General features: G+C 40.2%; 1 protein-coding gene across 5 annotated transcripts; it reads left to right on the top strand.

Annotated features, from left to right (window-relative positions):
• Positions 1-113: 113 nt before the first annotated feature.
• rbms2b (RNA binding motif, single stranded interacting protein 2b) lies at positions 114-23743 on the top strand. 5 transcript variants are annotated; one of them, XM_005478048.4, is made up of 14 exons: positions 114-216; positions 11709-11905; positions 14999-15057; positions 16141-16232; positions 18806-18963; positions 19228-19307; positions 19490-19599; positions 19718-19764; positions 19858-19951; positions 20111-20161; positions 20270-20380; positions 20538-20618; positions 20720-20801; positions 20967-23743. In XM_005478048.4, exons 2-13 carry the CDS (start codon positions 11739-11741, stop codon positions 20795-20797), a joined length of 1128 nt encoding a protein of 375 aa, XP_005478105.1. In that variant the 5' UTR covers positions 114-216; positions 11709-11738; the 3' UTR covers positions 20798-20801; positions 20967-23743. The 5 variants fall into 5 exon arrangements, with proteins under 5 accessions (XP_005478105.1, XP_005478106.2, XP_013128635.1 ...); XM_005478049.4 differs by lacking the exon at positions 114-216 and adding an exon at positions 4919-5674 and having other exon boundaries at positions 11712-11905; XM_013273181.3 differs by lacking the exon at positions 114-216 and adding an exon at positions 4922-5629 and having other exon boundaries at positions 11712-11905.
• The last annotated feature ends 93 nt before the right edge of the window (positions 23744-23836 follow it).

Below are 23836 nucleotides of genomic sequence, written 5' to 3'. Positions count from 1 at the left end.
GACTCCTCTAAAAAAAAAAAGGAAAAAGGGATACTAACTAACTAAGAGGGGAAACGACCCATCTGCGCATGCCCCAACACACCTCTTTTTTTCCTCCTGTTTCATGGGCTTTTTCATCAAGCGTGGAGGTGGGATCGAGAGGTGGAGCTGCAACTGTCCCCCTGATAAAGCCATGTTGGCTCAGTTCTCTTTCTCCAAAAAGCTCAGAGTAACGCAGTAAGTTCTGTTTTTTTTTTTAGAAAAACAGCAAGCTGTTTTAAAACTTGCTGAACGCAACGTCTGGATTAAAGTATACCCCCCTCCCCAAATAATTTAAAGGTAATTAACTTTATACAGGAAGAAGAAATAATTAAGAGTGAAATAAAATCTCGCCTCTAAATATAATTCCCGTTTTCTCGTCATAATCCCAGTATCACATTTTTATTTAGGTTACACGTCAAATGCGTGAAGTCTCAGTGCACTAAACCATGTAGTTTATGTAGCCTGAGGGGGTGGGGGAGACGTCAACCTCTGGTTTCGTTACTAAATCATGCCCCCTGGTGGCATGAAGAATGACAACTTGATGCGATTGTTATGAAATGCGTGGGGGTATTTTAAGTACTATCAGTATTTATGTGTGTATGTGATATGTTTTACCAAAGTTAATAAAAAAAAAATACATTTAAAAACTTGTATAAAACAAATAAATAAATCCACACTACAAATTTCCATTAATGTAACAAAAAATCACCATTTTACTCAATGAGCAATCAGACTAAACGCATTTCCGAAAACATACAGACTGTTTTTTTGTTGTTGCTTTTGTTCTTTGTTTGTTTGTTTGTTTTTAAACAGACCTTGTGTGAACTCTTCTTTGGAATTCTTTAAATTTGTAAAAAAGACTGGATAGGTTCATTAACCATCCAAACCTACAGGGGGCACTGGAAACTTAGATTTCGAGAGAGGCATGCAGACTAACTCAATTCACAAACAAAACAAAATAGAATCCAGCAGTTTGATGCAATGGTTGGTAAATTTTACACGATAGAACATCTGAGAAATGTCTGATCAAAGGACTGCTCGTTTAAAAAGAGAATAAAATGTCTCTAAAGCTGAAATACTCATAAATGACTCTTTCTAAGTGTATGGTGCGTAATGCGGTGGATGTCTCCTACTGGCATTCAGTTGTGGGTACTAAAAACAACAGCTGTGCATTTCACACTGCCCATACTGACGGTCATTTTGCTGCCACCAGTGTTAAGAATAGGGATTTCTTTTCAGGGGTCTTCAGCTTACAGATGTTTACCCGAAGACTGAATCACAGGAGAGAATGTCAAGTATGCGGAGAATCTGTGAAAAACATGCTTGCTCTGTTTAAAGCAAGCATATTTAATTTCAGTCTAAGCTTGAAACTTTAATATAAACACAAAGAAAGTTTGCAAAGAAATGCTGTAGTGGTAACTTAACTGTTTTGCAGCCATGCATTGCATGCATTTCAGTAATGCTCCCTTGAAGCTTTTCTGGAAAACATATTTACTGCCAGCAAATTTTTCGGCGTTTTTTTTTTTTTTAAACTTGCTGTACGTCCTGTCTGTCAATGCACTCAATTACCACAACCCCTTGTGTCACCTCCACCTTTTGTGAAAGGAGGTTTGTGCATTGTCATTTAAAAGAGACAGACGCCAGCATGCTGTGTGGGAGACAGGTTGAAAGAGTGCCAGCGTAAACACTCCCAGACCACATGTTCTCCCAGGGCAGAAGGGCTGGCTTCTCTCCAGGCACATCTGCACACAATCCCTCAGCTCTCAGCGAGTGAGCCAAGGAGACAGAGCGGGGCAAAGGAGGGAAAGGAGAAGGGAGAGAGAAAAGCGTTCCCAGACAGGGAGAACCTGTCTGTTATGTGAAAAGTACCGTGGTGTCAGTGATGAAAGTGATGACATCTGACTTAAAGAAACAAACAAAACAAAAAATACAGAGAGAGCGAGAGAGAAATGATGAAATTTAAAATACAGACAGACAAAAATTTACTCCCTGTTTGAAAAAGAAGTAAAAATTTGTGGCTGAGGACTCACCACCATCATTGCAACTCTGTGCATCTGTATAACACTGTTAGTTCACATGCCAAGGTCTGCTTGGCTGCAGTCATTACTTGTATCCTTGAGAGAAGATGGATTGCTGCATAGACAAAGCTGCTGACTCTCGCGTAGCTACAGTCTACGTTTTTTTAATGTATGCATGCCTTGTGCCTTTATGGCTGCAGATGCATGTGATTTTCCACACATTTTTACCCTGATGTATACATTCTTTCAAGCACACATGCATCCCACTTCCTATTAAGCTCCCCTCAAGGTTTTTCTTGTTTGCTGCCCTTTGGTTTGCTGGTAGATTGTGTGCTTTTTTTTTCTTTTGCTAAAAGGTAATTACTGAGCAAGCAATGCTGACAACACCTGAGGAATGCAAAGCATGCAGCACTGGGCTATGTTCTTCTAACCACCCACCAACCTCTCCCCACTCACCACACCTCGCTTCTCCCCCATCTGTAACCCTCCCCCATTGCAGCCAACTAGCAACTACTTTCGCAGGGATTGTAGATGCAGATGTTATACGCAGCACTGTGCACACGTGATTCTATCAGGAAATATGAATCAACACTAGGTTACTGCAGATTAAACTTCTTCATTTAAATAAAATCAATGAAACTATAATTTTTTTCTCTTAGTGTGGAGGAAAATCCTATCAAACAGGCCCAACAGGCCCTTTTATTCCCGTTACTGGTGAATTTGCAGTGTGTGTTGGCTGGCTCGGGCACACTGCTGACTGAGTCACTCCCCAAACTGTCCTTGAGCTCTGTGGAACTCACAGCCCATCTGGCTGAATACTTGCACAGATACACACACACACATCAAAACATTGCATAGATTTAAGCAGGGGAAGTAAATGACTATGGGTGACCCAGTTGTGGTCTGAAACTGGTCCAGTCGAAAAAGAGTCAATATCTGGCTGGAGAGCATGATGCCATACATAGAATAATGTTATTTTGTCAACCAGTGCATCAAGTTTTGACATTGCACGCATGCACGTACTTGGGAGACAGCGATAGACGGTGGAGAGATTATGAATTCAGCTGAGCCTCTCCCGTCTGTCTGACTAGACCATCATGATGAAATCTGGATGAAATCCCTTGTGCATGTAGATCAACCTAAGTTTATGGGCTCGGTCTGAATTTTACAGTCAGAGATGCAATAGTCACATGTGAGGGTTAGGTAAGAAACTATATAGCTGATGTTGCATATGTTTTCTGCAAACATGAGGATTAATCAGAGTACACAAGAAAAGGCTCGAGGGTAAAAAGATTTATATGGCAAGCAGCTCGTATTAATAAAATCACTTATCGTGCATTGTGAAGATGGATGAATAGAAGGGTGGGAGCTCATTTTCATTTTACTTAGAAAATTATGTCAAGTTTTTGTACTTATTTATTTATTTTTAATACAGAAGTATGGAAACAATTAGTTCCAGTTCTCCAACAAGTATTTAATAAAAATAACCTATCATCAGATCATTCCTGATATACACACACACACTATTTAATGACTAAATTTCCCCTGTTGACACAAAAGTTGGCATAGCAACATTTTCTAATCTCAATAATCAACAGTAGCCCTCCTCTCCTCTGTTGAGGGATCCCTCTGTGACTACAGTTACATATAAATTGTGCAGATAATTTAGACATTTTCTTGCCTATTTTACCTTTTTTTTTAAAACATTTTAAATAAGATTTGATTTAATGTAAAAATGATTTAAGAATGCTAACCCATTCCAACCAATAGTAACCAGTTTGAACATGGTTGAAAGACTGTAAAAATCTACATAAAGACAGAATGATGCAATGATGTGAAAATCATTTAACCACTATATTTAACCCAAAAAAGTATTAAGACGAGATATTACAATACCGCTGATATTTATTATTTCAAGAATAACATCAACACTTTAGATCTCAGCCTCATGTTTAAAAAAAAAATTAAGATTGGCAAAAAAAAAGAAAAGAAAAAAAAGAGTCCAATCCAATCCCACATTTTATCAGTCACAGTTCAAAAGCCAGGATCCTATACTGGTATATAATAGTGAGTATGGATTATAATGTACATAGTATGAGTATCTTACACATCTGTGAAGGTACTATGAATACCAAACATTAAACTGAGGTTTGGGAGCAGGTTGTGTTTTCAGGGAAAGGCTTGCTTATTTCAGCAAGACAATGCTTAACCGTGCTTCTGTTCCAATAGTATGTCTCCACTGTGCAATAACCTGGGTGTTTTATAGTGACCTGCTTACAGTTCAGACCTGTCACCCACTGAAAAGATCTGACACAGTAAGAAGTGAAATTTCTGATGGACTCCCCTGAACTGTTTAGCAATTTACATCAAGCAGAAAAGGAAAAAGATTACACAGAAGTAAACATCATCAGTTGCACCATCTTGTTTTTGTACTATTGTCAGTTAAACAAAGGGTTTAAAGGTTTTGCAAATTCCTGCATTCTGTTCGGATTTACATTTTACACAGGATCCCAATTTTCTTGGATATGGAGCAGTGGCTCATAGAGCTGGTAGGTAATAGTTAGCCTTAAAGAGCTGCTGGCTGTGTTGGTTTACTGCACCTGTACATCTTGGTGTGGTGTTGAAGTTAAAATTTAATAGGAAAAGGGCCAGATAATAAGGCAAGGATGGGACAAGTGATTGTATAACACAACATATTTGATGTGTGGGCTTCATTTTCCTCAGATGACAAGGGCCAACTTCTGTGAGTGAATGTGGCCTGGTGCTCTGAAAGGTTTGGAAATGCACTTGGCAAAAGTATAGAGAAAAGAAGGAATGGATGAAAATGTTATTAGAGAGTTAATCTAACTTTAATGATATAATTAAGGAGAATACTAATTAATGCTTCTCTTTCCATGTACATTGGCCTTAAGGCAAAAACATTATCTCAACACGTTCCAGTTTTTTTTCCTTTTTCTTTTTTTAATCTCAGTAAGCCGCTGTATTTCAATGTCTACTTCCAACTCAGGAAATAGTAGCAGTGATCTGTTCCTCCTCATTTCATGTGCACTAGAGGTACTTGACCCAGGGCTTGTGTGTTGCTTGAGCAAAGAAAAAAAGCCAATAAAAAAGACTACTGTTAGGGAGATCACCTTATCTAAACCACCATTCCCATTTTTCAAAGTACACTTTAAGCACAGGCAGCTCTGCATTTCTTCTTCCTAATCATACTGGGTTAGAGGGATGACTTAAATGAGCACAACGCTGGAAGTTAAAGCAAGAAAAAAAAAGTCTGCCAGGTAGGTTATTTATCTCCTTGCGTAAAAGGTGTTATTACTTTGGCAAGAAGGCACAACTGGAAGATGAAGTCAGTTATATATAAGCATATAGCCCAGTGCTTTGAGTGGAGTACATGAGAGCGCTGGGAAACGCGGCTCCAATCACTACCGCTGTTCCTGGCTCAATTTCCCTGGCTGACGTCAGCTGACTGCCTTGGCTCTCTCCACTCTCCGCTCCTCCGGACACAGCGCCGCGTAAAAATGCTGCTCTCTATGACGACAAGGACAGGAATCAACCCTTACAACAGCTACAACGGCAAAAACACCAAGAAGGTAAATAACGACACCACCGGCCACTTCTATCGCGTCTTTCTCAAAGTAAGTCATTTTTCCCCTCTCTCTCTCTCTCGATGCGGTGTTGTTCGAGCTCTGGCTCTCCAGTTAAAAGCTGCTCGGCTGTTTAAGCTGCAGTGTCCTTGAAAGTGGATCACAGGCGACGTTTAAACTCGCATACTTGCCATTGCGGTGTTCGTTTCCTGCTTTTTTGCTTGTTCTTATTTAAACTGTTACACAGTAAAACGGGGCCCGTTACGTTGTTGCTCGTGAAATAGTAGCAGGCTACAGTTTGCTTTCGTTTGTTCCGATACGGCGTCTGCTCGCTTCCTATACCGAGCCTGCACAGAGTACAGCTTATAAATGTGTTGTGGAGGCACGCTAGGCTCAGGATAAGCTAATAAAGACTAAGCATATTTGACTTTAATATGGATTCGCCGGGTTTTAACTAAATGTATATTCGGCTAAGTTCTTTTCTCATTGAATTAACCACAAGTTAGCAAAGTTTTTTTTTCCTCTTTCACGCGCACCAGCATGCCCCACCCCTTCTGTCTTACAAATGATTACTGATGGCACTATAGGGAAAAGGAAAGTTACTGAGCCCACGAAAGAAGTCTAGTGGAATAATTTTTTTTTATTTTCGTAAAATGACAAAAAGTTTTTAAGATAAATTTTGATTGTTTGGCATACTGAGATAAGTAATTGATGAGGTGACGTCCAACCACTTTTCTGCGCAGGCTATATGGATTTTTCTTAATTGAAATTCTGGAACGCGCAGTTGTATAAAGATTATATATAAATTTTTATTTTCACGGGGAAATGTGTTACTTAAGTCAAGGATTTGAAGCTTTAGTAGTTTGTTTTTGCTCGTGATAGTGGCAGAATTTGTTTAAGCTAATAATATTTAACCCCAATTTTTGGATTTATAATGTTGGTATTATAGGTATTGTTCATCACTTTATGTATATTTCTACATGGGTATATATAAAAAAAAATATACCCGCACGCTATAAAACGGCATTTTTTCAGAATAACGTGTGAAACAGCTGAAGTCAAACGCTTCCCGTATTCCTTTTTTTCCCCTCCTCGTCATTCTCTCTCCTGCCTCAAGAAGACTGGAAAGAATTCAGATTGCTCAGATTAATGATCAGGAATTCCTGGAATCCTGGATTCAGACATTGTGCTCACTTCTAGAGGTGCTTTGCAAACTGAAACCCTTTTTTTGCTGATAGAAGACATGCACACACAGTTTTTTTTTCACCCCTATACACACACCTTCACAAAGAAAGGTACTTGTAAATCCAGTGTCAAGTGGCAGCCCCTGGTCTGTGTCATTTACTACAAGAAACAGGGCGGAGAAAAGAGAGGGATTAAGAGACACCCCACCCCCCTCTTCCTCTGCTTTTGATTAACTCCCTGATCTTTTTTTTTTTTTTTTTACTTTCTTTCTTTTAGCCTTACAGGTTGTCTTAAGTGTTAAGATGAAACCGGGTTTTAGTCAGGAAGAGAAGAGCAAATAGGTCTCACTTTCAAGCCGCAGGACACCAAGGGTTTTCACTTTTCTTATGTGGTTCTTTCCACCTTGCTGTTTTTCTCACCTTCTTTTTTTTTTTCGCTTGCAGCAACAGAAATTTAATATAAAGTGATTGCATCTGTAATACTACGGTCGTTTCTGCTGCACCTAAGGTTTCTTTAACCTAGGAGGTAGGATGGATCTATCTCTCTGTGATACAATATATCATAAATTTATAAAAGATGCTGTTGTTGTGTAGTGCAAACATGATCTACTTTGTGATGCTGGTAGTTTGTTTGTGCATAGATCAAAAGCTACTGTACGGTAATAGAAATCAGCAAATATGCTTTTAATGATAAGCAAAATGAATTTTTGCTTGTACAATTTAATTCATCTAGGATTTTATAGGCCACTGTGTGCTTATCTTGTGATTAATATGAACTTAAACAAAAGAAGTAAATGTGGTGTCTGACCGATGTTGCGTTTTGTTTTAACATACTCGGTATCAACAGATTTAGCATTAAAGTGTCATACAGAGACTCATACAGTTAAAGGCATGCATTCGGCCTCATTTAGCACTCATTGTTCTTGCCTGGGTGAAAAAGTCCTTGAGTCACCTGCTCTCCCTACAGGAATCACCTGTGCTCCCTCCAACTGTAATCACTTCATCGGTCTTTAGCTGCTTTCTGCGGCCCCCCCACCCACCCCTTTTTTGTAGTTATGCTGCTTGCACAGCTGTGGTGACAACACACAGAGCTGATTTATCTTTCTGAGGCTGTAAAGAGATAATCGTATAGTAACTGGGAAGTGGGGACTGCATAGGGAAGCAACGGAGCATCAGTTGTTCATTGGCAGATGGCATTAATTAGTTAATATATAGTGAAAAAAAATAAAAGTACATAACGTCCTCATGTATTTTTCATTCATTGTGTGTGTGCATGAATCAGTTATATATTACCTCATGATCAACATTTCAAAGACGTGAATTCCACCGAACTGTGGCATCTCTGGGAATGTAGTTCAGTTTAATGAACTTTAATCTTGAACCCATGGTCCTCATTGATGTGCTGCAGAGGAATGTAAAGAATGCTGACACTGTTATGGATGCAAGGAGCAGTGTAAACAGATACTGTATGTCAGCGGTTGTGGATTGACAAATAACATGCATGCAGCTGGGAAATCAGCGGTATGCAAGGAAGTCAGGTTTTGTGCAATGATTAACTGAGAAGAAATGTAGCCTGTAAAATGAGATTTTTAATTCCTAATCATTTGAATTAAAGGTATTTGTCACAGGCTACCCTTTGCATGCATATTTTCATGTGTTTGCACCATTACATTGGAAATTACCTTACATGGGTGGCAAAACACCTGGAGCGGGACTGGGGCAGATGGGGAGTAGGTGTGGAGCTGACTCACTGCCATCCTCTTTTCAGATGGAGCCTAGCAGAGCGCTCTTAATGAGAGACTACCTTCTGACTGGAGAGCACATGAGAGGGATTAGCACTTTCTGCTAACAAGCTCAGATCCCAATTAGTCAGGCTTCGCTTGCCAGAATTGGGCCCGGACTTGGTCTCCCGTCGGATCCTATCTCCCCAAGCCTTTGCAGGTGCATCCCTCCTGACAACCTGTGCAGGCCGCTTATCATGAAGGCGAGGGAAAGCACCAGAAAAGACTGTGATTGTGGAAAAACAAACAGTGTACTGATGCTAAAGAAGAGAGGGAGATTAGAGGAGCAGGATAAGATGAATGGGGTCTGTGGTTTTCTCAGCTGGAATAAAAAGATAGCTTTCAAGTTCAGAAGGATGACTCCATATCAGTTTGGAAATCATAAGGTAGCGAGGATGCATAAAAGTTTGCACATAAATCACTATATAAGGCAAGGTTTGTACTATCCTTTCATTTATTTTATATGCCTGTAGCCTGTTGTTAGCTTGACTAAAGATTTGGTTTTGATATTCATCTAGTTTGTTCAGAGGTTGATATAAATTCTTTCACAGCTTGGAAACCCCTTGGTTTGAATTCATGTTAATGGCTAAAATACAGAAATGGCACCAAACTAAATTTTGATATAGCTATGCTGCTTCCTGTTCCTTGTTTCCTGCTTTAAACAGCAATATTTCTGTGTTGGGTGGCATGTGACCAGTCCTAAATGTAGTGTACCCCTATTAGTCCTGTCACTGTGGTTTGTTGAAGCAGCCATTAATTGTCTGGTTTTCTGCTATTCTTGCCCATGTGTGTAAGACTGTTTCAGTATTTCTGGGCTTGTACAATTTACTCAAAGGTGAATTTTGAACTCCTACAAATGTAGGGATCTAACAGTTATGAAACTGAGATCTGCATACCGCAGTGTTGTCTTCCTGTATGGTAATGTTGAGCCTGGTGGTTAGCTAAGCATGTTTGTCTGGTGAAAGCTGTACGGCTTCAAGATCGTTCAGGTAATGACTAAATTCGAAGTGCGTCAGAATAACCGAGTTTATGTTTGTCATCATGGGTGTGCATTAAAAATATTTTTCACTTACATCTTCAATAGATATGCATTCGTTCATTTTTTTTAAACCACTGTTAAAAGCTTTGGAGAGATATTAGTTGGTTGTTGAACGTTACCCGTGGTATTTAAGAGCACATCCTCAGGGAAAAAGACATGGGTCATAATTAGGCTGATTCCAGCTGTCTTTCTTCCTTTCTGTTAATAAGCCGATGGCCTGAGGGTGACCTTGTGAGGTCCAACAAGCCATTGGCGCAGGAAGATCAATCCCTTTATAGTAAAGATGCCGCATATTGCTCAAGTCTTACTTTGAGTTTGATACAAGGGTTAATCGATCCAATACATCCATCACATTCCTTCTTATTGCAGGATTGGGATCTCTGCTGCTGTTGGATGAGAGAACTTTCTGATATTTAAACATGCCTGCTGTTAGGAAAGGGTTAAAACGCATGGCTTGTGTGTTGTTGCTTGGTAATGGATTAAAACCATATTTTGTGAATCACCCACCGCTACAAGCCACCCCATTGTTCTCTGTGGTTTGACCTTCTGACCTCAGTTAATCAAACTGTTCCTCCTCCTCCAGCGGTAAGAGGGGAGGCAACCCCAAGGCCAAGCGTAGCTGGCATTTTGCATACATTTTACTTCACTTCCCTACTAATTTAATTTGGTTGGCACAAGATGGGATCAGCTGGAGGAGCGCTGTATACAGCTGTCATTGTTTGTTTGCTGTCTGGCCACTGACGACACTCTGGACATTCCAAAAAAAAGTTGTGTGTCAGTTAAATGAGTCAGTTGTGGTCTTAGAAGTTGCTTGTATAATGTTTTTTTTTTTTTTTTAAACCACTTTGCTGCTGATGGGAAGCTTAAGTATGTTTTCAGAAATGTATGCAATCACCCATTTTTGCTTGATCGAAAGCTTTAGTTTTAGCAGGTTTTTGTCAATATCCACCTAAAAGGAATGCTTTGTAAAACTTCCTAAAAGAGTCTGTAATGGTATCATTCTGAGTGAACAAAGTTTGCTTCATCAGAACAGCAAAAAAATTAGGGTGTCTTTTTAAGCTTTTCAGCTTTGCTTCTGTATACAGTTTAATTTTTAAACCAAGTTCTGTAGTTTTGGAGAGGCCTCTGTAGGTCCTCAAGGATTTTGATAATGGATATTGTGCATGTAAACTCACTTTTTTGCCGTCATTGTTCTCCAAAGCACCTGTCTAACAGCAGTCTTCTGCTAAATGAAAGGTGCTTCTGTAAAATGTATGCAGGAATAGCAATGAAAGAATTAATGTACTCAAAGTTAAGCCATTCAGTCTGATTGGCTAACTGTGGATTTTTCCACTGTTTGCTGGAGAAAGTCATGTTTTCCATCTGTTTTTAGCAATCTTCCCAACACGAGTTGTGTGCCATCTGTGAATCCTGGGCTCTTGCATTGATGGTTTGTAGAGATGCCCGTAGAGTTGGATCTGCACAATGACATACTCATGCCAGCCTGTCCGTTCTGTTGTTATACGGCAGCCACAGCACAGTGTGCTCAGAGGAGGCACTGGCTAGCTTTAGAACTCGTGAACTAGCTTTAGATGGTTGTTTTGATGGAGGTTAAAAAGTCAGTTTATCAAAATGTACCTGAAAATATGCAATGTACAAATAAAAACAGGCATTTTATGATGTCTCCATATTCATTTTGCATACCCTAGTAAATGTGGAAAATACATGGCTGATTGAATGAATCTTTGTATACGAATGCAATCTGTGACTTTTTAATATTTAGTATTTCTGTTTACTGCAAATACTACAATGGTACAAACTATTTCTTCTCATATTTTGCTTCATATAAATAGTATAAATTGCGTAATGGTAATACTTGTTATATCTTACTTATAATTCTTTTATTCACTCACTGTTGCTTGTTATAATATTTATCTGACTGGCCTGACCTGTCAAGTCGGATTAAGCATTAAATTGATGCTGATATCTTGTCTGTATCTCTCTAGCCTCAGCTGGTTGGTTTTGTATTTCTAGTTAGTGACTGCATCCATGTGTACATCCAATGTCATGTACCTAAAAAGCGCCCTCTGTTTCCTCCACAGCAGACATATGTGTCCCCGTCCAATCATCAGATGGCTCCTCCAAGCCCCAACAACACCAACAACAGCAACACCACCACCATTAGCAATGGCAGCAGTAACAGCAGCAGCGGGGGAGAGCAGCTGAGCAAAACCAACCTTTATATCCGTGGCCTCCACCCAGGAACCACAGACCAGGATCTGGTCAAACTTTGTCAGCCGTAAGTCACCTAAAACGCCTTTACATGCACTTACACCCAATAAATTTCTCTGGCTGTCTGAGGGAGCATGAACCCGGCTAGAGCAGACTAGATTATGATGGGTGATGGCTGGTCGACTGCAAGGATGAAAGGCTTGCATCTCTAGTTTTGGCAAATAAAGTAGATGGATAGTTTCCCTATAACTTAAGTGCACAGGAACACTAAACCACACCATATTTGATATTTATGTAATGTACAAGAGGGCTACATTTTCATCCACGCATTTAAAAAACAAAAAAACGCATCACGTAGTGGCTTTGTGGAAAGACTAACAATCACTGGGGCTGCAAACTAAGACCTTTCAGCCTGACATAGCTGAGCACAGACTTTCCAACAACTAGGTACAGAATGTTTAGTCTCGCTCTGTCATGTTAATTCATTCTGTCTCTTCGTGCTCATTCATACACTTTTAATCTATATGATTTTTTTTTTCGCTCTTATGTTTTAGTCATGATACAGTATGACAGTGAACCCTGTCATCCAAATACAGCGTCACTTCTGCACTATAAATATCACGCCATGTTGCTCATCAGTGTGACTGTGAGTCTTCGAGAACTTTGTTGTGGACAGCATGCAGTCAGACATCAAACAGCAGCATCATCCAATCCATCTGATATGTTTGTTAGGCCTTCAGTGGAAGACATCAAAACATGCAGGGCTGAGATGAATGATCTGCTCTTAGTTAATTGAATTATGGAGCCTGGTGATGAGAACCAGAAGAGCAGAGGAGAGGAGTGGGAGAAAAGGAGGGAAAAGAGGGCTAGAGAGATTGAATGAGGGAGGGTGAGGCCTGCTATTTTACAGCTGTCTGGAAGCTATGGCTCACATGAGGCAGCCCAACCCTACAGGAAACGGCAAGCCCAGGGGAAAGGGAAAGACAAACAAGGGCAATGGTAGTGGCGGGGTGGGGGGAGGATGGAGCGGATCAGAGGGGAGGAGTGAGTGGAGTTCAGGGTTTGTGTGTCAGGTGGTGTTCTGTGGGGGTAGTTCTCATATTTCTGCTTTTACGGAGCAGATAAAAATCACTGCATGAAATTTGCCTTTTAGCAGAGCACATTAAGGCTGATGTAATTTTCAGTTAAACTAGAATGAAAGAGGATATTGTGTCCAATAATAGTTAAAGGGGTAATGGCTTGTAGATGAGGATGTAAAGCAGCAGGAAGACTACTCATGTAGGGACTCTGACTTACTTTGCTCTAGTTGGAACCGTAAATCTGCGCATACTTTGAGGACACAGCACTTCCAAAGCTCCCCTCCCCCACACTGAGAGTTGTTGCATGCAAGCTCTGTGATGTACTGTGTACCGAGTGAGGGATGAGAGAAGGGGATGGGATTGGGGTTGGTTCTCCATCGGCCACCGGGCCCTGCATTCGTGTCTCCGGGTGCCTTGCTGCCGCTCTGGTTCTTTCCCCAGTCCGCCTCTGGTGGTTGGCCACGGATGGGCATTAAGCCGGGTGATGTATACTGTGCTTTCTCACACATGGCTGAGTCACTGGCCACTCTTTTCCCTCTGGAGCATGAAGAACGAGATCTCTAAACACAATTCAGTAACTCCACTGCTCATGCAGCAAGTGTGCAGCATGAAGAGCTCATAACTTAAATGCTAGTTGTTGTGAGAATAAGCAGGCTGATGACACTGCAGTATAGTGTATATGCAAATGTAGGAAGGCAATGCTGGCATAGTGAGTGGCATTTTGTCACTTGGAGTCAGAAATGCATTGTGAAATTGTAGTTTTGCATATGAGGGCAAATGCATAATGCAACAGCCCTCCCGCTTATACACACTGGATGGGATTGCAGAAACTTTAGACCAAATTAATGACTGTAACATGAAATATCTCTGTTATAGTAGATAAAATATCTAAAATGCGTCACTGTTAACACAGGCCAACATGCTCTCACATAAGGACAAGGAAAATCCAAAGAACAAGGCCACATGAGCATTCAGAGTGTGACTTGTTTGCAAGGTAGAAAAGTGGGTTTTTTTGTTTGTTTGTTTTTTTTCCTTACAGTTCTCAAGAGATTGTGCCAATCAAAGAGCATAATCAGATGAAGTGTGTTCTATATTGTGAACTTGTATGACTGTTTGATGTTCTCATGTCACTCTGTGCTGTAATTGGACCCGCTGTGATGTCAGTTCATCAGTGTTTACATGCATATTCCCTGTAATGTCCAACTTAATCATTCTCAGATATTCCATTGACATCATTTCTGTCTACATAGATGACCTTAAGACATTTAAAAAAGTGGGGGAAAGGCTTGCAGGCTTCTTCTTTTTTTAAAACTTAAAAAAAAGAATCTATTAGACTGTCAGATTACCTAACAGGTCATCAGCTAATCCTTATTTAAAAACTGAAATTATTTATGAAATTGATTTCTCGATCTCAGAGTGAGGCAGTGGTGCCTGTGCCACTAGATGAAAGTTGAATTGCATTTCAGAGGGCACTAAGACCCAGTGGAGGGTTAAAGGCTGCCTAGAGAGAAGCTGGTTAGTAGAATGAGAGTGTGGCTGGCAGCCAATATTGGACAGGACAGTCAAGGAGGGGCATATCAGATTACACTGCATGCACATGCCTGGAGAGATGGGAATTGATAGACCCTGCTGCACAGAACCATTCGCCCAGGGTCGAACACTATCCTATGTATTTGCAGTATCTACAGCTAGGTGGGGTTAGGGGTGTGGGTAGTTAATGTAGAATTTTCATATTTATAGTGAATTATGAAGCAATCTCTGAAAAGTTGATAGGGGGATTCATATCTACCAGTTTGCCACCGCATGTTGGATTTCCCTGGAGATAAGATCCCAACTGACATTTGTGTGTGAGCTAGAATGAATAAGATATGGTAAATCTATAGTCCTCTCTAGAATACAGAAGCCCATGGGACGCTATAATTTTTTTCTAACTGAATTCGCCCTCCCTTGAATTTATTATCAGATGAGGTGACTGTAACTTCATTGAAATCTTTAGATGATTTACAATTTAGTTATTAAGAGTATTACATCTGCACACAGTGGAAGGACGACCTCTGAGTGCAAACCTCACTGTTTTTCAGGTATGGGAAAATTGTGTCCACGAAGGCCATCTTGGACAAGACTACAAACAAATGCAAAGGTGAGGTTTTGTTTTTTTTAAATTAAATGAAAAAACGCAGCTGTTCCATGCTCATCCATAATATTTTTTGAAATGTGGCCTTGCTTCTTCTAGTCAGCTGATAATTGTGCAGCATATCAAGTGGTAAAATGACACCACAAATATGAGACTAGTTTCTCATCATGGTTTTTACTGAAATGTGTGGGAGGAGAAGAAATACCTCATTTTATTTAGGCGAGATACTTTCTTGATAGAATGTGGGGGAGGCCTCTTTGGTCTCTGTAGATTCATGAGACACATGCAGAGATCACTAGGACTTTGTATGAGGGAGCTGACAGATTAAAATCAACTGTCAGATCTGACTGCATCAGACATTTGCATCCTGCCTTGCATCACAGTTTTGCTTTTGTTGTTTTTAAAACACGGTCCAGGCCTGCTTGCATGTGTGAAAATGCTCATAGTTACACATCGCTGCACAGAAAATGAATAAAAAAATAACCAATATGAATATATTAGAGGGAATAGAGTTTCTGTAAAAACTGTTTTTGAGAAGTTTTTGTAACGTCAGCAGATCCAGCAGAGAAGAAGGGGACTACTCGGAGCCCACAGCACAGTCAACCTTGGACTCGGCGAATGGGCTTGCGTATAAATAAGAGACCGTGATCAGATGATCCGAGATGCCAAAGTTCAGAAATCTATAAAAGACCAAGATCATGTAGGGTCTGGTGTCTGATAGTTTATAGAAATCACTCCTTTACTTCATGGGAAGCCAAAAAAATATATAAGATGTTGGTGTGATGTGGAATCTATGGCTGGTATCGGTAATGTGTAAGGTTACAGCATACTGCTGATAAAGTCAGTAAAGCTGTTTGACAAGTGCATGAAGCGGTCCGCTTCACACTGTACCTACTGAGTAGGTGTGTGTTGTGCGATTTTTAATATGGGCAGCGTCCTCCATCTGTCCTCCAGAGGGACGCACAGTCCAATCCTAGCCAGCTGTCTCTTCAGATTCAAACACTGTTACCGTGAGTGCCTCATGAGTTTAAACTGTGCACCTCTCCTGCAGTATGCACATTTCACTGTCATATATTTTGTTCCCTGCAGGCTATGGCTTTGTTGACTTTGATAGCCCAGCCTCGGCTCAGAAGGCAGTGACGGCACTGAAGGCTGGCGGAGTGCAGGCTCAGATGGCCAAGGTGAGAACTCAGCTTGAGGTATCAAAATTCGGTGGGTTAATTTATAACGGCTTGGTGTAAGTTTAATTTAGCCTGAAAGAGCACTTTATCAGTGTCTCAGCAAAAATGTTGAATAATGATTTGATTCATTAATTTCACATTAAATGTTGAGTCATTAATCATAGAGGCAAAAGGTTGCTCCTTGGATTTTTCTGCCTCTTAAAAAATAACAGATCACGCTCACCCCCCCACTTCTTTAAAAAAAAAAAAAATCTATCACAAGATATTCCTTTATGCTTAAATCAGCTTTTTCATACATAAAATTGCTGGCTTCATCAATCTGCATTATGTTGTTCAGAAACGGGTCATTTTCATGTTAATTTCCCTTGCAGCTTCATTCAGACATACCCTACGGCAATGCTGGAACACATGTCACATGCTCGATATTTGACTGTATATCAAGTGACTTAGTGTCAGATTTTTGTTAGTAGTTTATCTAACGGAGAGAATGAAAGGGATGCTGGGATTTTTAAACCAGAGAATCATCCAAACACCAATTACTAAAAAGGGAGAGAAAAAAATTATCTGCCCATTTTTAGTAAGGATGTTCTTACCTCAGGCTTTTTGAGTTCGACAAACATGTTGCACTGCTTCAATGCAACATTGCTCATTTGATTAAAAGAAGGCGTTTGGAAACTTAAACATGTTATGTCTAAATGCTTTCATAACATCAGCAGTGTTACAACTTCTGCAGAAAAGTAACCAGGGTGCTGTTCGGAGGTGAAGCCAGAACACTGCGGCGCTGTCACAATAATAACGCACTATAAGACTATTTCTGTGCACAAAGAGTCCACGGATGCTTACATGTATGTATGTGTTTATAGTTGTGATGGTGTTTGGGGAGCACGTCCCAGAGCCTGCTCTCTGAGCTCCCTGTACAAAGGACCTGTCTGTTCTCCCTAGTGGCATCTGACTCAGTGTCTGAGCAGTTCCCCAGTCAGCAGGGCACAGTGCCCAGCCACCCTCCCTGTCAACACACGCACGCCCACAGACACACAGAGCCCACTTGACAATCGCACACGCACTTCAGCAGCCTTGCCTCAACCGGATTATGACACGCTCTCACGGACTCGCACACCACCGGCGCCCTGGGAAAGCTGATCTCTCGTTAAGCTGGATCACTGACATTCATACGGCTTCTTGCTCGCAAAATAACTTGATTTCAGTCACCCTTTCAGCCCGGGTTTACAACAAGACTTGTGTGTTTGCGTCAGAATTTTCTCTGACTCACTCTGACTCATTCGCAGATGAAATCCACAACTGGGGCTTCTCTACTGCTCGCTCACATGGGTTCAAGCCTCATTGCTAGTGTGCTCTGCGGCGAGGGAGGAAGGTGAAGGAGAAATCACCTTCATCGCAGGTCACAGCGATTACACATGCATTATTCATGGCATGGAAATTAACTTGCGCTGCATTTACAGGTTTTTAATCACATCTGCACTCTGAGATAATGAATATGCATAATGGTTAGAGGGCGATACAGATTGAGTATCTCACAAGATACCGTCGGTCAAATTAAATTTGTTTTAAGCAGGGCACAAAGGAAATTGGAAGGGGGGAAAAGCCTACAAAACAGTTCAAGTTGCTTAGAGTGAAACTGTGGGACTCTGAGTTTCTTTCAGCATGTTTTCTAATCATTTTAAATTCAGATTTGGAAGCGCTGCATAATTTCTCTGGTTTATAAAAGCCGACAGAGCCAGCATCTGTGCCTGCATTCAAGGTCAGGATTACCACATGAATATAGCTGCCTGAATGCAAGCAGTGCATTAGTAACATGATCGAGGAAACGGAACGACCACGTTTTTGGTAGCACAATGCTTGAGATGTTCTCCAGATTGTTCCCAAAGGTCTTTGTCCAAAATGTCACTGCTCTCTCTCTCTCTCTCCACCAAGCGAGAGAAAGGGAGAGCACATAATCGCTTTAGATCATCCAGGGATGGCAAGCCATATGAAATGTAATTGTGCTTTGATATCACAGTGGCTGAATCGCCTGCTTTCATCCTCTTAAGGTCCTGGCTCTGAACAGTGACCCCCTTTGTAACCCTTTGGAAATAAAACATGAGTGATGGAAAATAAGAGAAGAGTGTAATGAAGATCTGCGCAGATTAAATTTGTAATAGTGAGCTATAGAAATAGAACTGAAAATTTCACTTGACTTAAAATGAGAGAGTTCAGCTGAAATCCAGCCAGAGCTTTCTTCACCGTCTCTTTTCTCGTCAGACCTCATTCCAGGCGTCTCACGGGTCCAAAATGAAATCTGACTTCAGCTTCAGACCTTCTACCTTTTCTTGCTTCTTTTTTTTTTTCTTTTTTAATCATTTCATGTCCTCTGCCTTACATCCTTCCAAATATCAGACATCTCACACACTTCCTGTTCAAAGGTTATGTAAATTTCCCAAATGTTTGCTGGCTTATTTTTACTGGCTGCTGTATTTTCTTGGAACGCTCCTATGGTCATGCCTCAGCTGTTGTTCTGTCACAAGGAAACAAAGAGCCCCAATTCATTCATCTCCCCCTGGCTTCTCTGTGGTTAGCAACAGGAACAAGACCCCACCAACCTGTACATCTCCAACTTGCCGCTGTCAATGGACGAGCAGGAGCTGGAGAACATGCTGAAGCCCTTCAGTCAGGCCATTTCCACACGTATCCTCCGTGACGCCAATGGAACCAGCCGAGGAGTGGGCTTTGCCAGGTACACGCTTTCAATATTTCATCCTATGTTTTAGGACAGCTGGCTGAAGTTGACTAGTTGTGGTGTAACCTTGTGTGTATTTAAGAAAATCTCAAGTCAAATGGGAGTACTAAAGTTCAAAGCAACTTTTTTAGTATAATGTAGGGTGAGTGGGCCCTCTGGTGGTCATTATAGGTAGAAACTTTTCAAGCAGAAATTGTCATTCAAAGAAGTGATGGATTGGCATTTACTCCAGTCTTATTAAGCACAAAATATGTCCCTTAGGATGGAGTCGACAGAAAAATGTGAGGCCATCATCCAGCATTTCAATGGGAAATATATCAAGACTCCACCTGGAGTTCAAGGTGAGTTTTCTGTTTGTTTGGGGTTTTTTTTGGGGGGGGGGGGGGGGGGGTGTTTTAATTTGTGTCTGAGTTGACTGTCTTTATTTATTCAGCACATTTCAGCATCAAGACAACAGTCTTATTAAAACAGTGGATTTTTGAAAACTGAGTGTTATCTTCTGTTTGGAAAACCTCTGGTTCAGCACCGTCAGAACCCTTGCTGTGTAAATTTGCTGATGGAGGCCAGAAGAAGCGCCAGAGCCAGGGGAAATATCTGCAGAATGGTCGGCCCTGGACAAGAGATGGAGAGACTGTGAGCTTTATTTTATTTTATTTTATTTTATTTTATTTTACACCTGTAGGGGGGAAAAATCCAAACAACTCATGTTTCTCCCTCATAATGACATTGCTCTTTTGTTTTCTTCCTCCAGGGAGGAATGACCCTCACCTATGACCCAACTACAGCCTTACAGAATGGGTCAGTATGCTAGCTCATGCCAATCTCTTGTATAGCCCCAAGGAATGGTGGTCTAAGCTGTGGTCACTAAGAAATCTGTGCCTCTTTCTGCAGGTTTTACTCCTCTCCCTATAGCATTACACCCAATCGGATGATTGGACCAACCTCCCTTTCCCCATATATGCATCCACCTGTGTCCACCTATCAGGTACTGGGGTTGCTGTGGATTTTCAATTTTATAGCTTTTAGTTTGAAAATTTGTTTTTAATATTTCAACCATATTTTTTCTTTATTTTCTGCAACTATTTTGTAATGTTTTGGCATGTGTATTTTTATATTAACTGACACATCTTTCTTATTCTTGCAGGTACACAACCCGTCCTGGATACATCACCAGTCATACATAATGCCACCCACAGTGAGTATCTTGGCCGTTTACTTGTTTTTGTTTCTCCCAAGACCCTTTTAATTTAGCTTTGATTCTTGATGTTTGTATAAACAGTGCTTTTCCCCCCCCCCCCCATAGGGAGCTGTCCTGACACCTGGGATGGACCACGCCATGTCCATCCAGCCAGCATCAATGATGGGGCCTCTAACACAGCAGCTCAGTCACCTCTCTATGGGCAGCAGTGGTACAGTAAGTACAGTGACAGTATTTGGCTCTGAGCTATGAGAAAGGCCAGGGTAAGAATTGTGTGGTTTGTGCCTTTTGAGTTTCAGCTTCTTTTTTGTAATTGAATTCTTCTCCGGTGCAGATTCACACAACTAATGAACTTATTTCCATTCTCTTCCAGTATATGCCTGCAAACACATCTATGCAGGGGACCTACATACCCCAGTACACCCAAGTGCCTGCCACCAGCATCTCAGTTGAGGTACTGCCCTCCACTTCTGCCCTCCCTTTGGAAACATTTACCACTCAAATAAACTTTTACATAACTGCAGATTAATTTAATATTTGGTGCTTCTCTCTCAGGAAAGTGCCGTCCAACAACCTGTTGCCATAGAGACACCAACAGAACATGCAACCTACTCTTACCAGCATAACAAGTAAAGAGGTGGGTTTTGACTGATTCCCCCAAGTGACTGTGTGTGTGTGTGTGTGTGTGTGTGTGTGTGTGTGTGTGTGTGTCAGTGCTGCAGCTTATTGATGTGACTGCAGAAGGAGTCCACGCAGCTGTAGCGCTTGTTTCTAATTGGTTGATCTTGTCACCCTGCGTTAGATCTTCATCTGGGGCCCGACTGACTCTTGAGGGGTCCCAAGAGCTGATATTCCCTGTGTGAAGAACTAGACACTCCAGGAACACAAACTGTTCCACACAAAGGACAAAAAACAAAGATATTTTCTATGAACTCAGATTTTAAAACAAACTCTTTTACTTCAGACAAGCAAAGCTGGAGGACAGCAGACAGCGGGGAAATGGAAGAATGGAACAATGAGCATCTATTTTGATAATGGTCAAGAAAAGTTCAAAAAGCTTTTAAATGTGTAGTGTATGATCATTGATCATATTCTTTTTTTTTTTTCTCTCTCTCTTCAAAACACTACTCCGGGGAGCAAGGATGAAACCAGGAAAAGAACATTTCAACACCATATTTTAGGTCATGTTCTGTTTTTGTAAGATATGCAGTTTTTTGTTTTTTTAAAAAAAAAAATGTTCTCCTTTTTGACTGATGCTTTCAGACTTTGAACCTGCCTTTTTGTAAATAGTTCTTTGGTTATTTTTTTGTGTGTTTCTAGCCTCGTCCAATTGATTGATTGGTGCAAATATTCGGAAGCAGAAAAACTGAAGTCCTTTAGAAAAAGCTGATATTGTAAGACGGATACGGTGCTGACATCGATTAGCTTTTTTCTCTCAGAAAGGCAGCAAGTTTGTCAGGTATGAAACCTTACCTGAAGCAGTCTCAATTAATTTTTTTGGCACTTAAATATATATATTTAAAAAAAAGAAAAAAAAAGAAAAAAGTTTAGTTCCAACAGTCTAAACAAAGCTGCAGACAATCAGAAAATTACACAGAAGAGAACATTTTAAGCTGATGTTCGTTGCCGACATATTTCACAGAGTGGACTTCTTTAAAAGAGATGACTAGATTTAAAGCATTCCAGTTGTTGTTATCCGAGAGTTTTAAATATCGATTCACTTTGAGCTGCTTCACGCAATGAAATCCAAAGTTTGTTTAACAGGGATACCGTCTCACCCAGAGCTGCCTGTAAATAGATTTAAATGTATTCAGACTTTCTCTTGACTTCCTTCTTACATGTGATGTAATGCGTCAGTTATTTTAATAACAACATTAGAACATGGCATACAAAACAATGTATGTGTTGCTGTCGTCCCCCCCCTTTTTTTTTTTTTTTTTTTTTTTTTTTAAAGTAAACAAGGATGCAGATTTTTCCCTGAATCCCAAAAAATCTAATTTTCTGAAGCGGGAATGAAATGTTGTTATTAAAGTATAAAGATGTAATTACACAGACATGGAGATTAACTGGTGACGCATGAATCTGTCCTGTTATATCTGCAGAAAACACTACTTAGGTGATTCATAACGGCCAGGCTATGGATGCTTTGAAACTGGCCATTGCTGTGTGTTTGCAATCTTCTTCTGCATTTCTGGTTTTTACCGTCATGTTTTGTTTTTTGTTCTTAAACATTATTTAAAGGTTTCTTTTTTTAAAAAAAAAAAATTCAGTTTGAAAACTTTTAAGATTGATCTTATTTTTCAAAGAAGCTTTGATTTTTATTTTTGATAGTGTGTTGTGTGCTTCATAGTGAGAAATAGATGTTTTCACTTTTTTTCTCTGTGTTTGCGTACTTGCTTTGTTGTGGTTTCAGTGTTGATGTCAAAGAGGCTTTAATATTTCAGTTCTGTCAGTGTCACCAGTGTTGGCACTTTTAGACATAACTTCTCATGATGGATGAAATATGTATGCTAGGTTCAGATGCATTGTTACAGAGTTGCACCGCACGCAGTTGGGATCGGTGTAAGAGCAATTTATGTTGAAAACCTTGACTTACCTCATCCTGCCAGAGCGATGTAGATTCAGTTTGTGTTCAATGTTCACAGGCAATAACCAACTACAGTAGGTCTCATGGCTGATCACAGCTGGTACTGTGTCCACATCCTTTAACTCTTCCGTCCACTGTTTGGAAAACATGCCCCAAGGTCTGTTGATCTATGCAATTAATTTATTGTCCTTACAAATGCAATAGTACAAATATCCAAGAGACACCTCGTGTTACGACAGTGGATCACCTCACAGTGACTTTATATTCTGGCTGACGTGGCTTTTCTTTTTTCATTTTAAATAATATTTGTTTGGTTTTTGTGACACATTTGTCTATGGTTCATTAATTGTTAGCAGAATTGCAACATCGAAAGGGAACTTTTTCATACCAAAATGCGGTTGTTTTAATATGACTGTAGGAAAAGTAAGAACTCCTAAAATAAATAAATAAATATGGCTGATTTTTTTTTATTTTTATTTTTTCCCCCCCATATGTTTTGAAGGCACGTTGCCACTTTTTGTTTAGTTTAGTTTAGTTTAGTTTAAACACAGGCACCATAGCATTGTTTTTCATCATTCCACTCATTTTCGACTTTTACGGTTTGGATAAATATTGTCCTATCTAGTTCTTTCTTAGCTGTTACTTGTTTTCCTCCTCTTTAACCACAAAACCTTTTATTTCCAGGTGACAAATAAACCTCACAGAAATGCCTTAGATTTCACTGGAAGGGAGTGTGAAGTGCTACTCAGCTGTGTTGGGCTTTATCTCTGACTGGAATTGTTTTCATGCACTGCAAACTGTTGAAGTTTTTCTTTTTTTAAACTCCTTGAGATACTAGATCTATGAAGCAAAGGAATGTTTAAATGCTGATTCACTATTGTGTGTTTACCATTCCATGATTTTAATCCAAATATATTGAAGACAAAAAAAAAAAAATGAATTGTGGCTTATTGCTCCTAATTTTGAAATTATGTCATCTGAAGGTCATTTAATATATCAAGTCAAAAATGGGATCAGTTTTGTAAACAGTTCATCAGTGTCCATGAAGTTTTCTGTTTATTGTGTGCATCAACCTCTCCTTGGTA

Source organism: Oreochromis niloticus, linkage group LG20, assembly GCF_001858045.2.
Source record: "Oreochromis niloticus isolate F11D_XX linkage group LG20, O_niloticus_UMD_NMBU, whole genome shotgun sequence".
Taxonomy (NCBI): Eukaryota; Metazoa; Chordata; class Actinopteri; order Cichliformes; family Cichlidae; genus Oreochromis; species Oreochromis niloticus.
The sequence above is the reverse complement of the archived record's forward strand: the minus strand, read 5'-3'. Positions and strand labels throughout refer to the sequence as shown.

Bases quoted from the DNA above. Each gene is read 5' to 3' on its own strand.
- rbms2b (XM_005478047.4), top strand. From the start codon at position 5,558: ATGCTGCTCTCTATGACGACAAGGACAGGAATCAACCCTTACAACAGC. The intron at 15,058-16,140 runs GTGAGGTTTTGT...TGTTCCCTGCAG, and splicing joins GACTACAAACAAATGCAAAG to GCTATGGCTTTGTTGACTTT. The intron at 20,619-20,719 runs GTACTGCCCTCC...CTTCTCTCTCAG, and splicing joins CCACCAGCATCTCAGTTGAG to GAAAGTGCCGTCCAACAACC.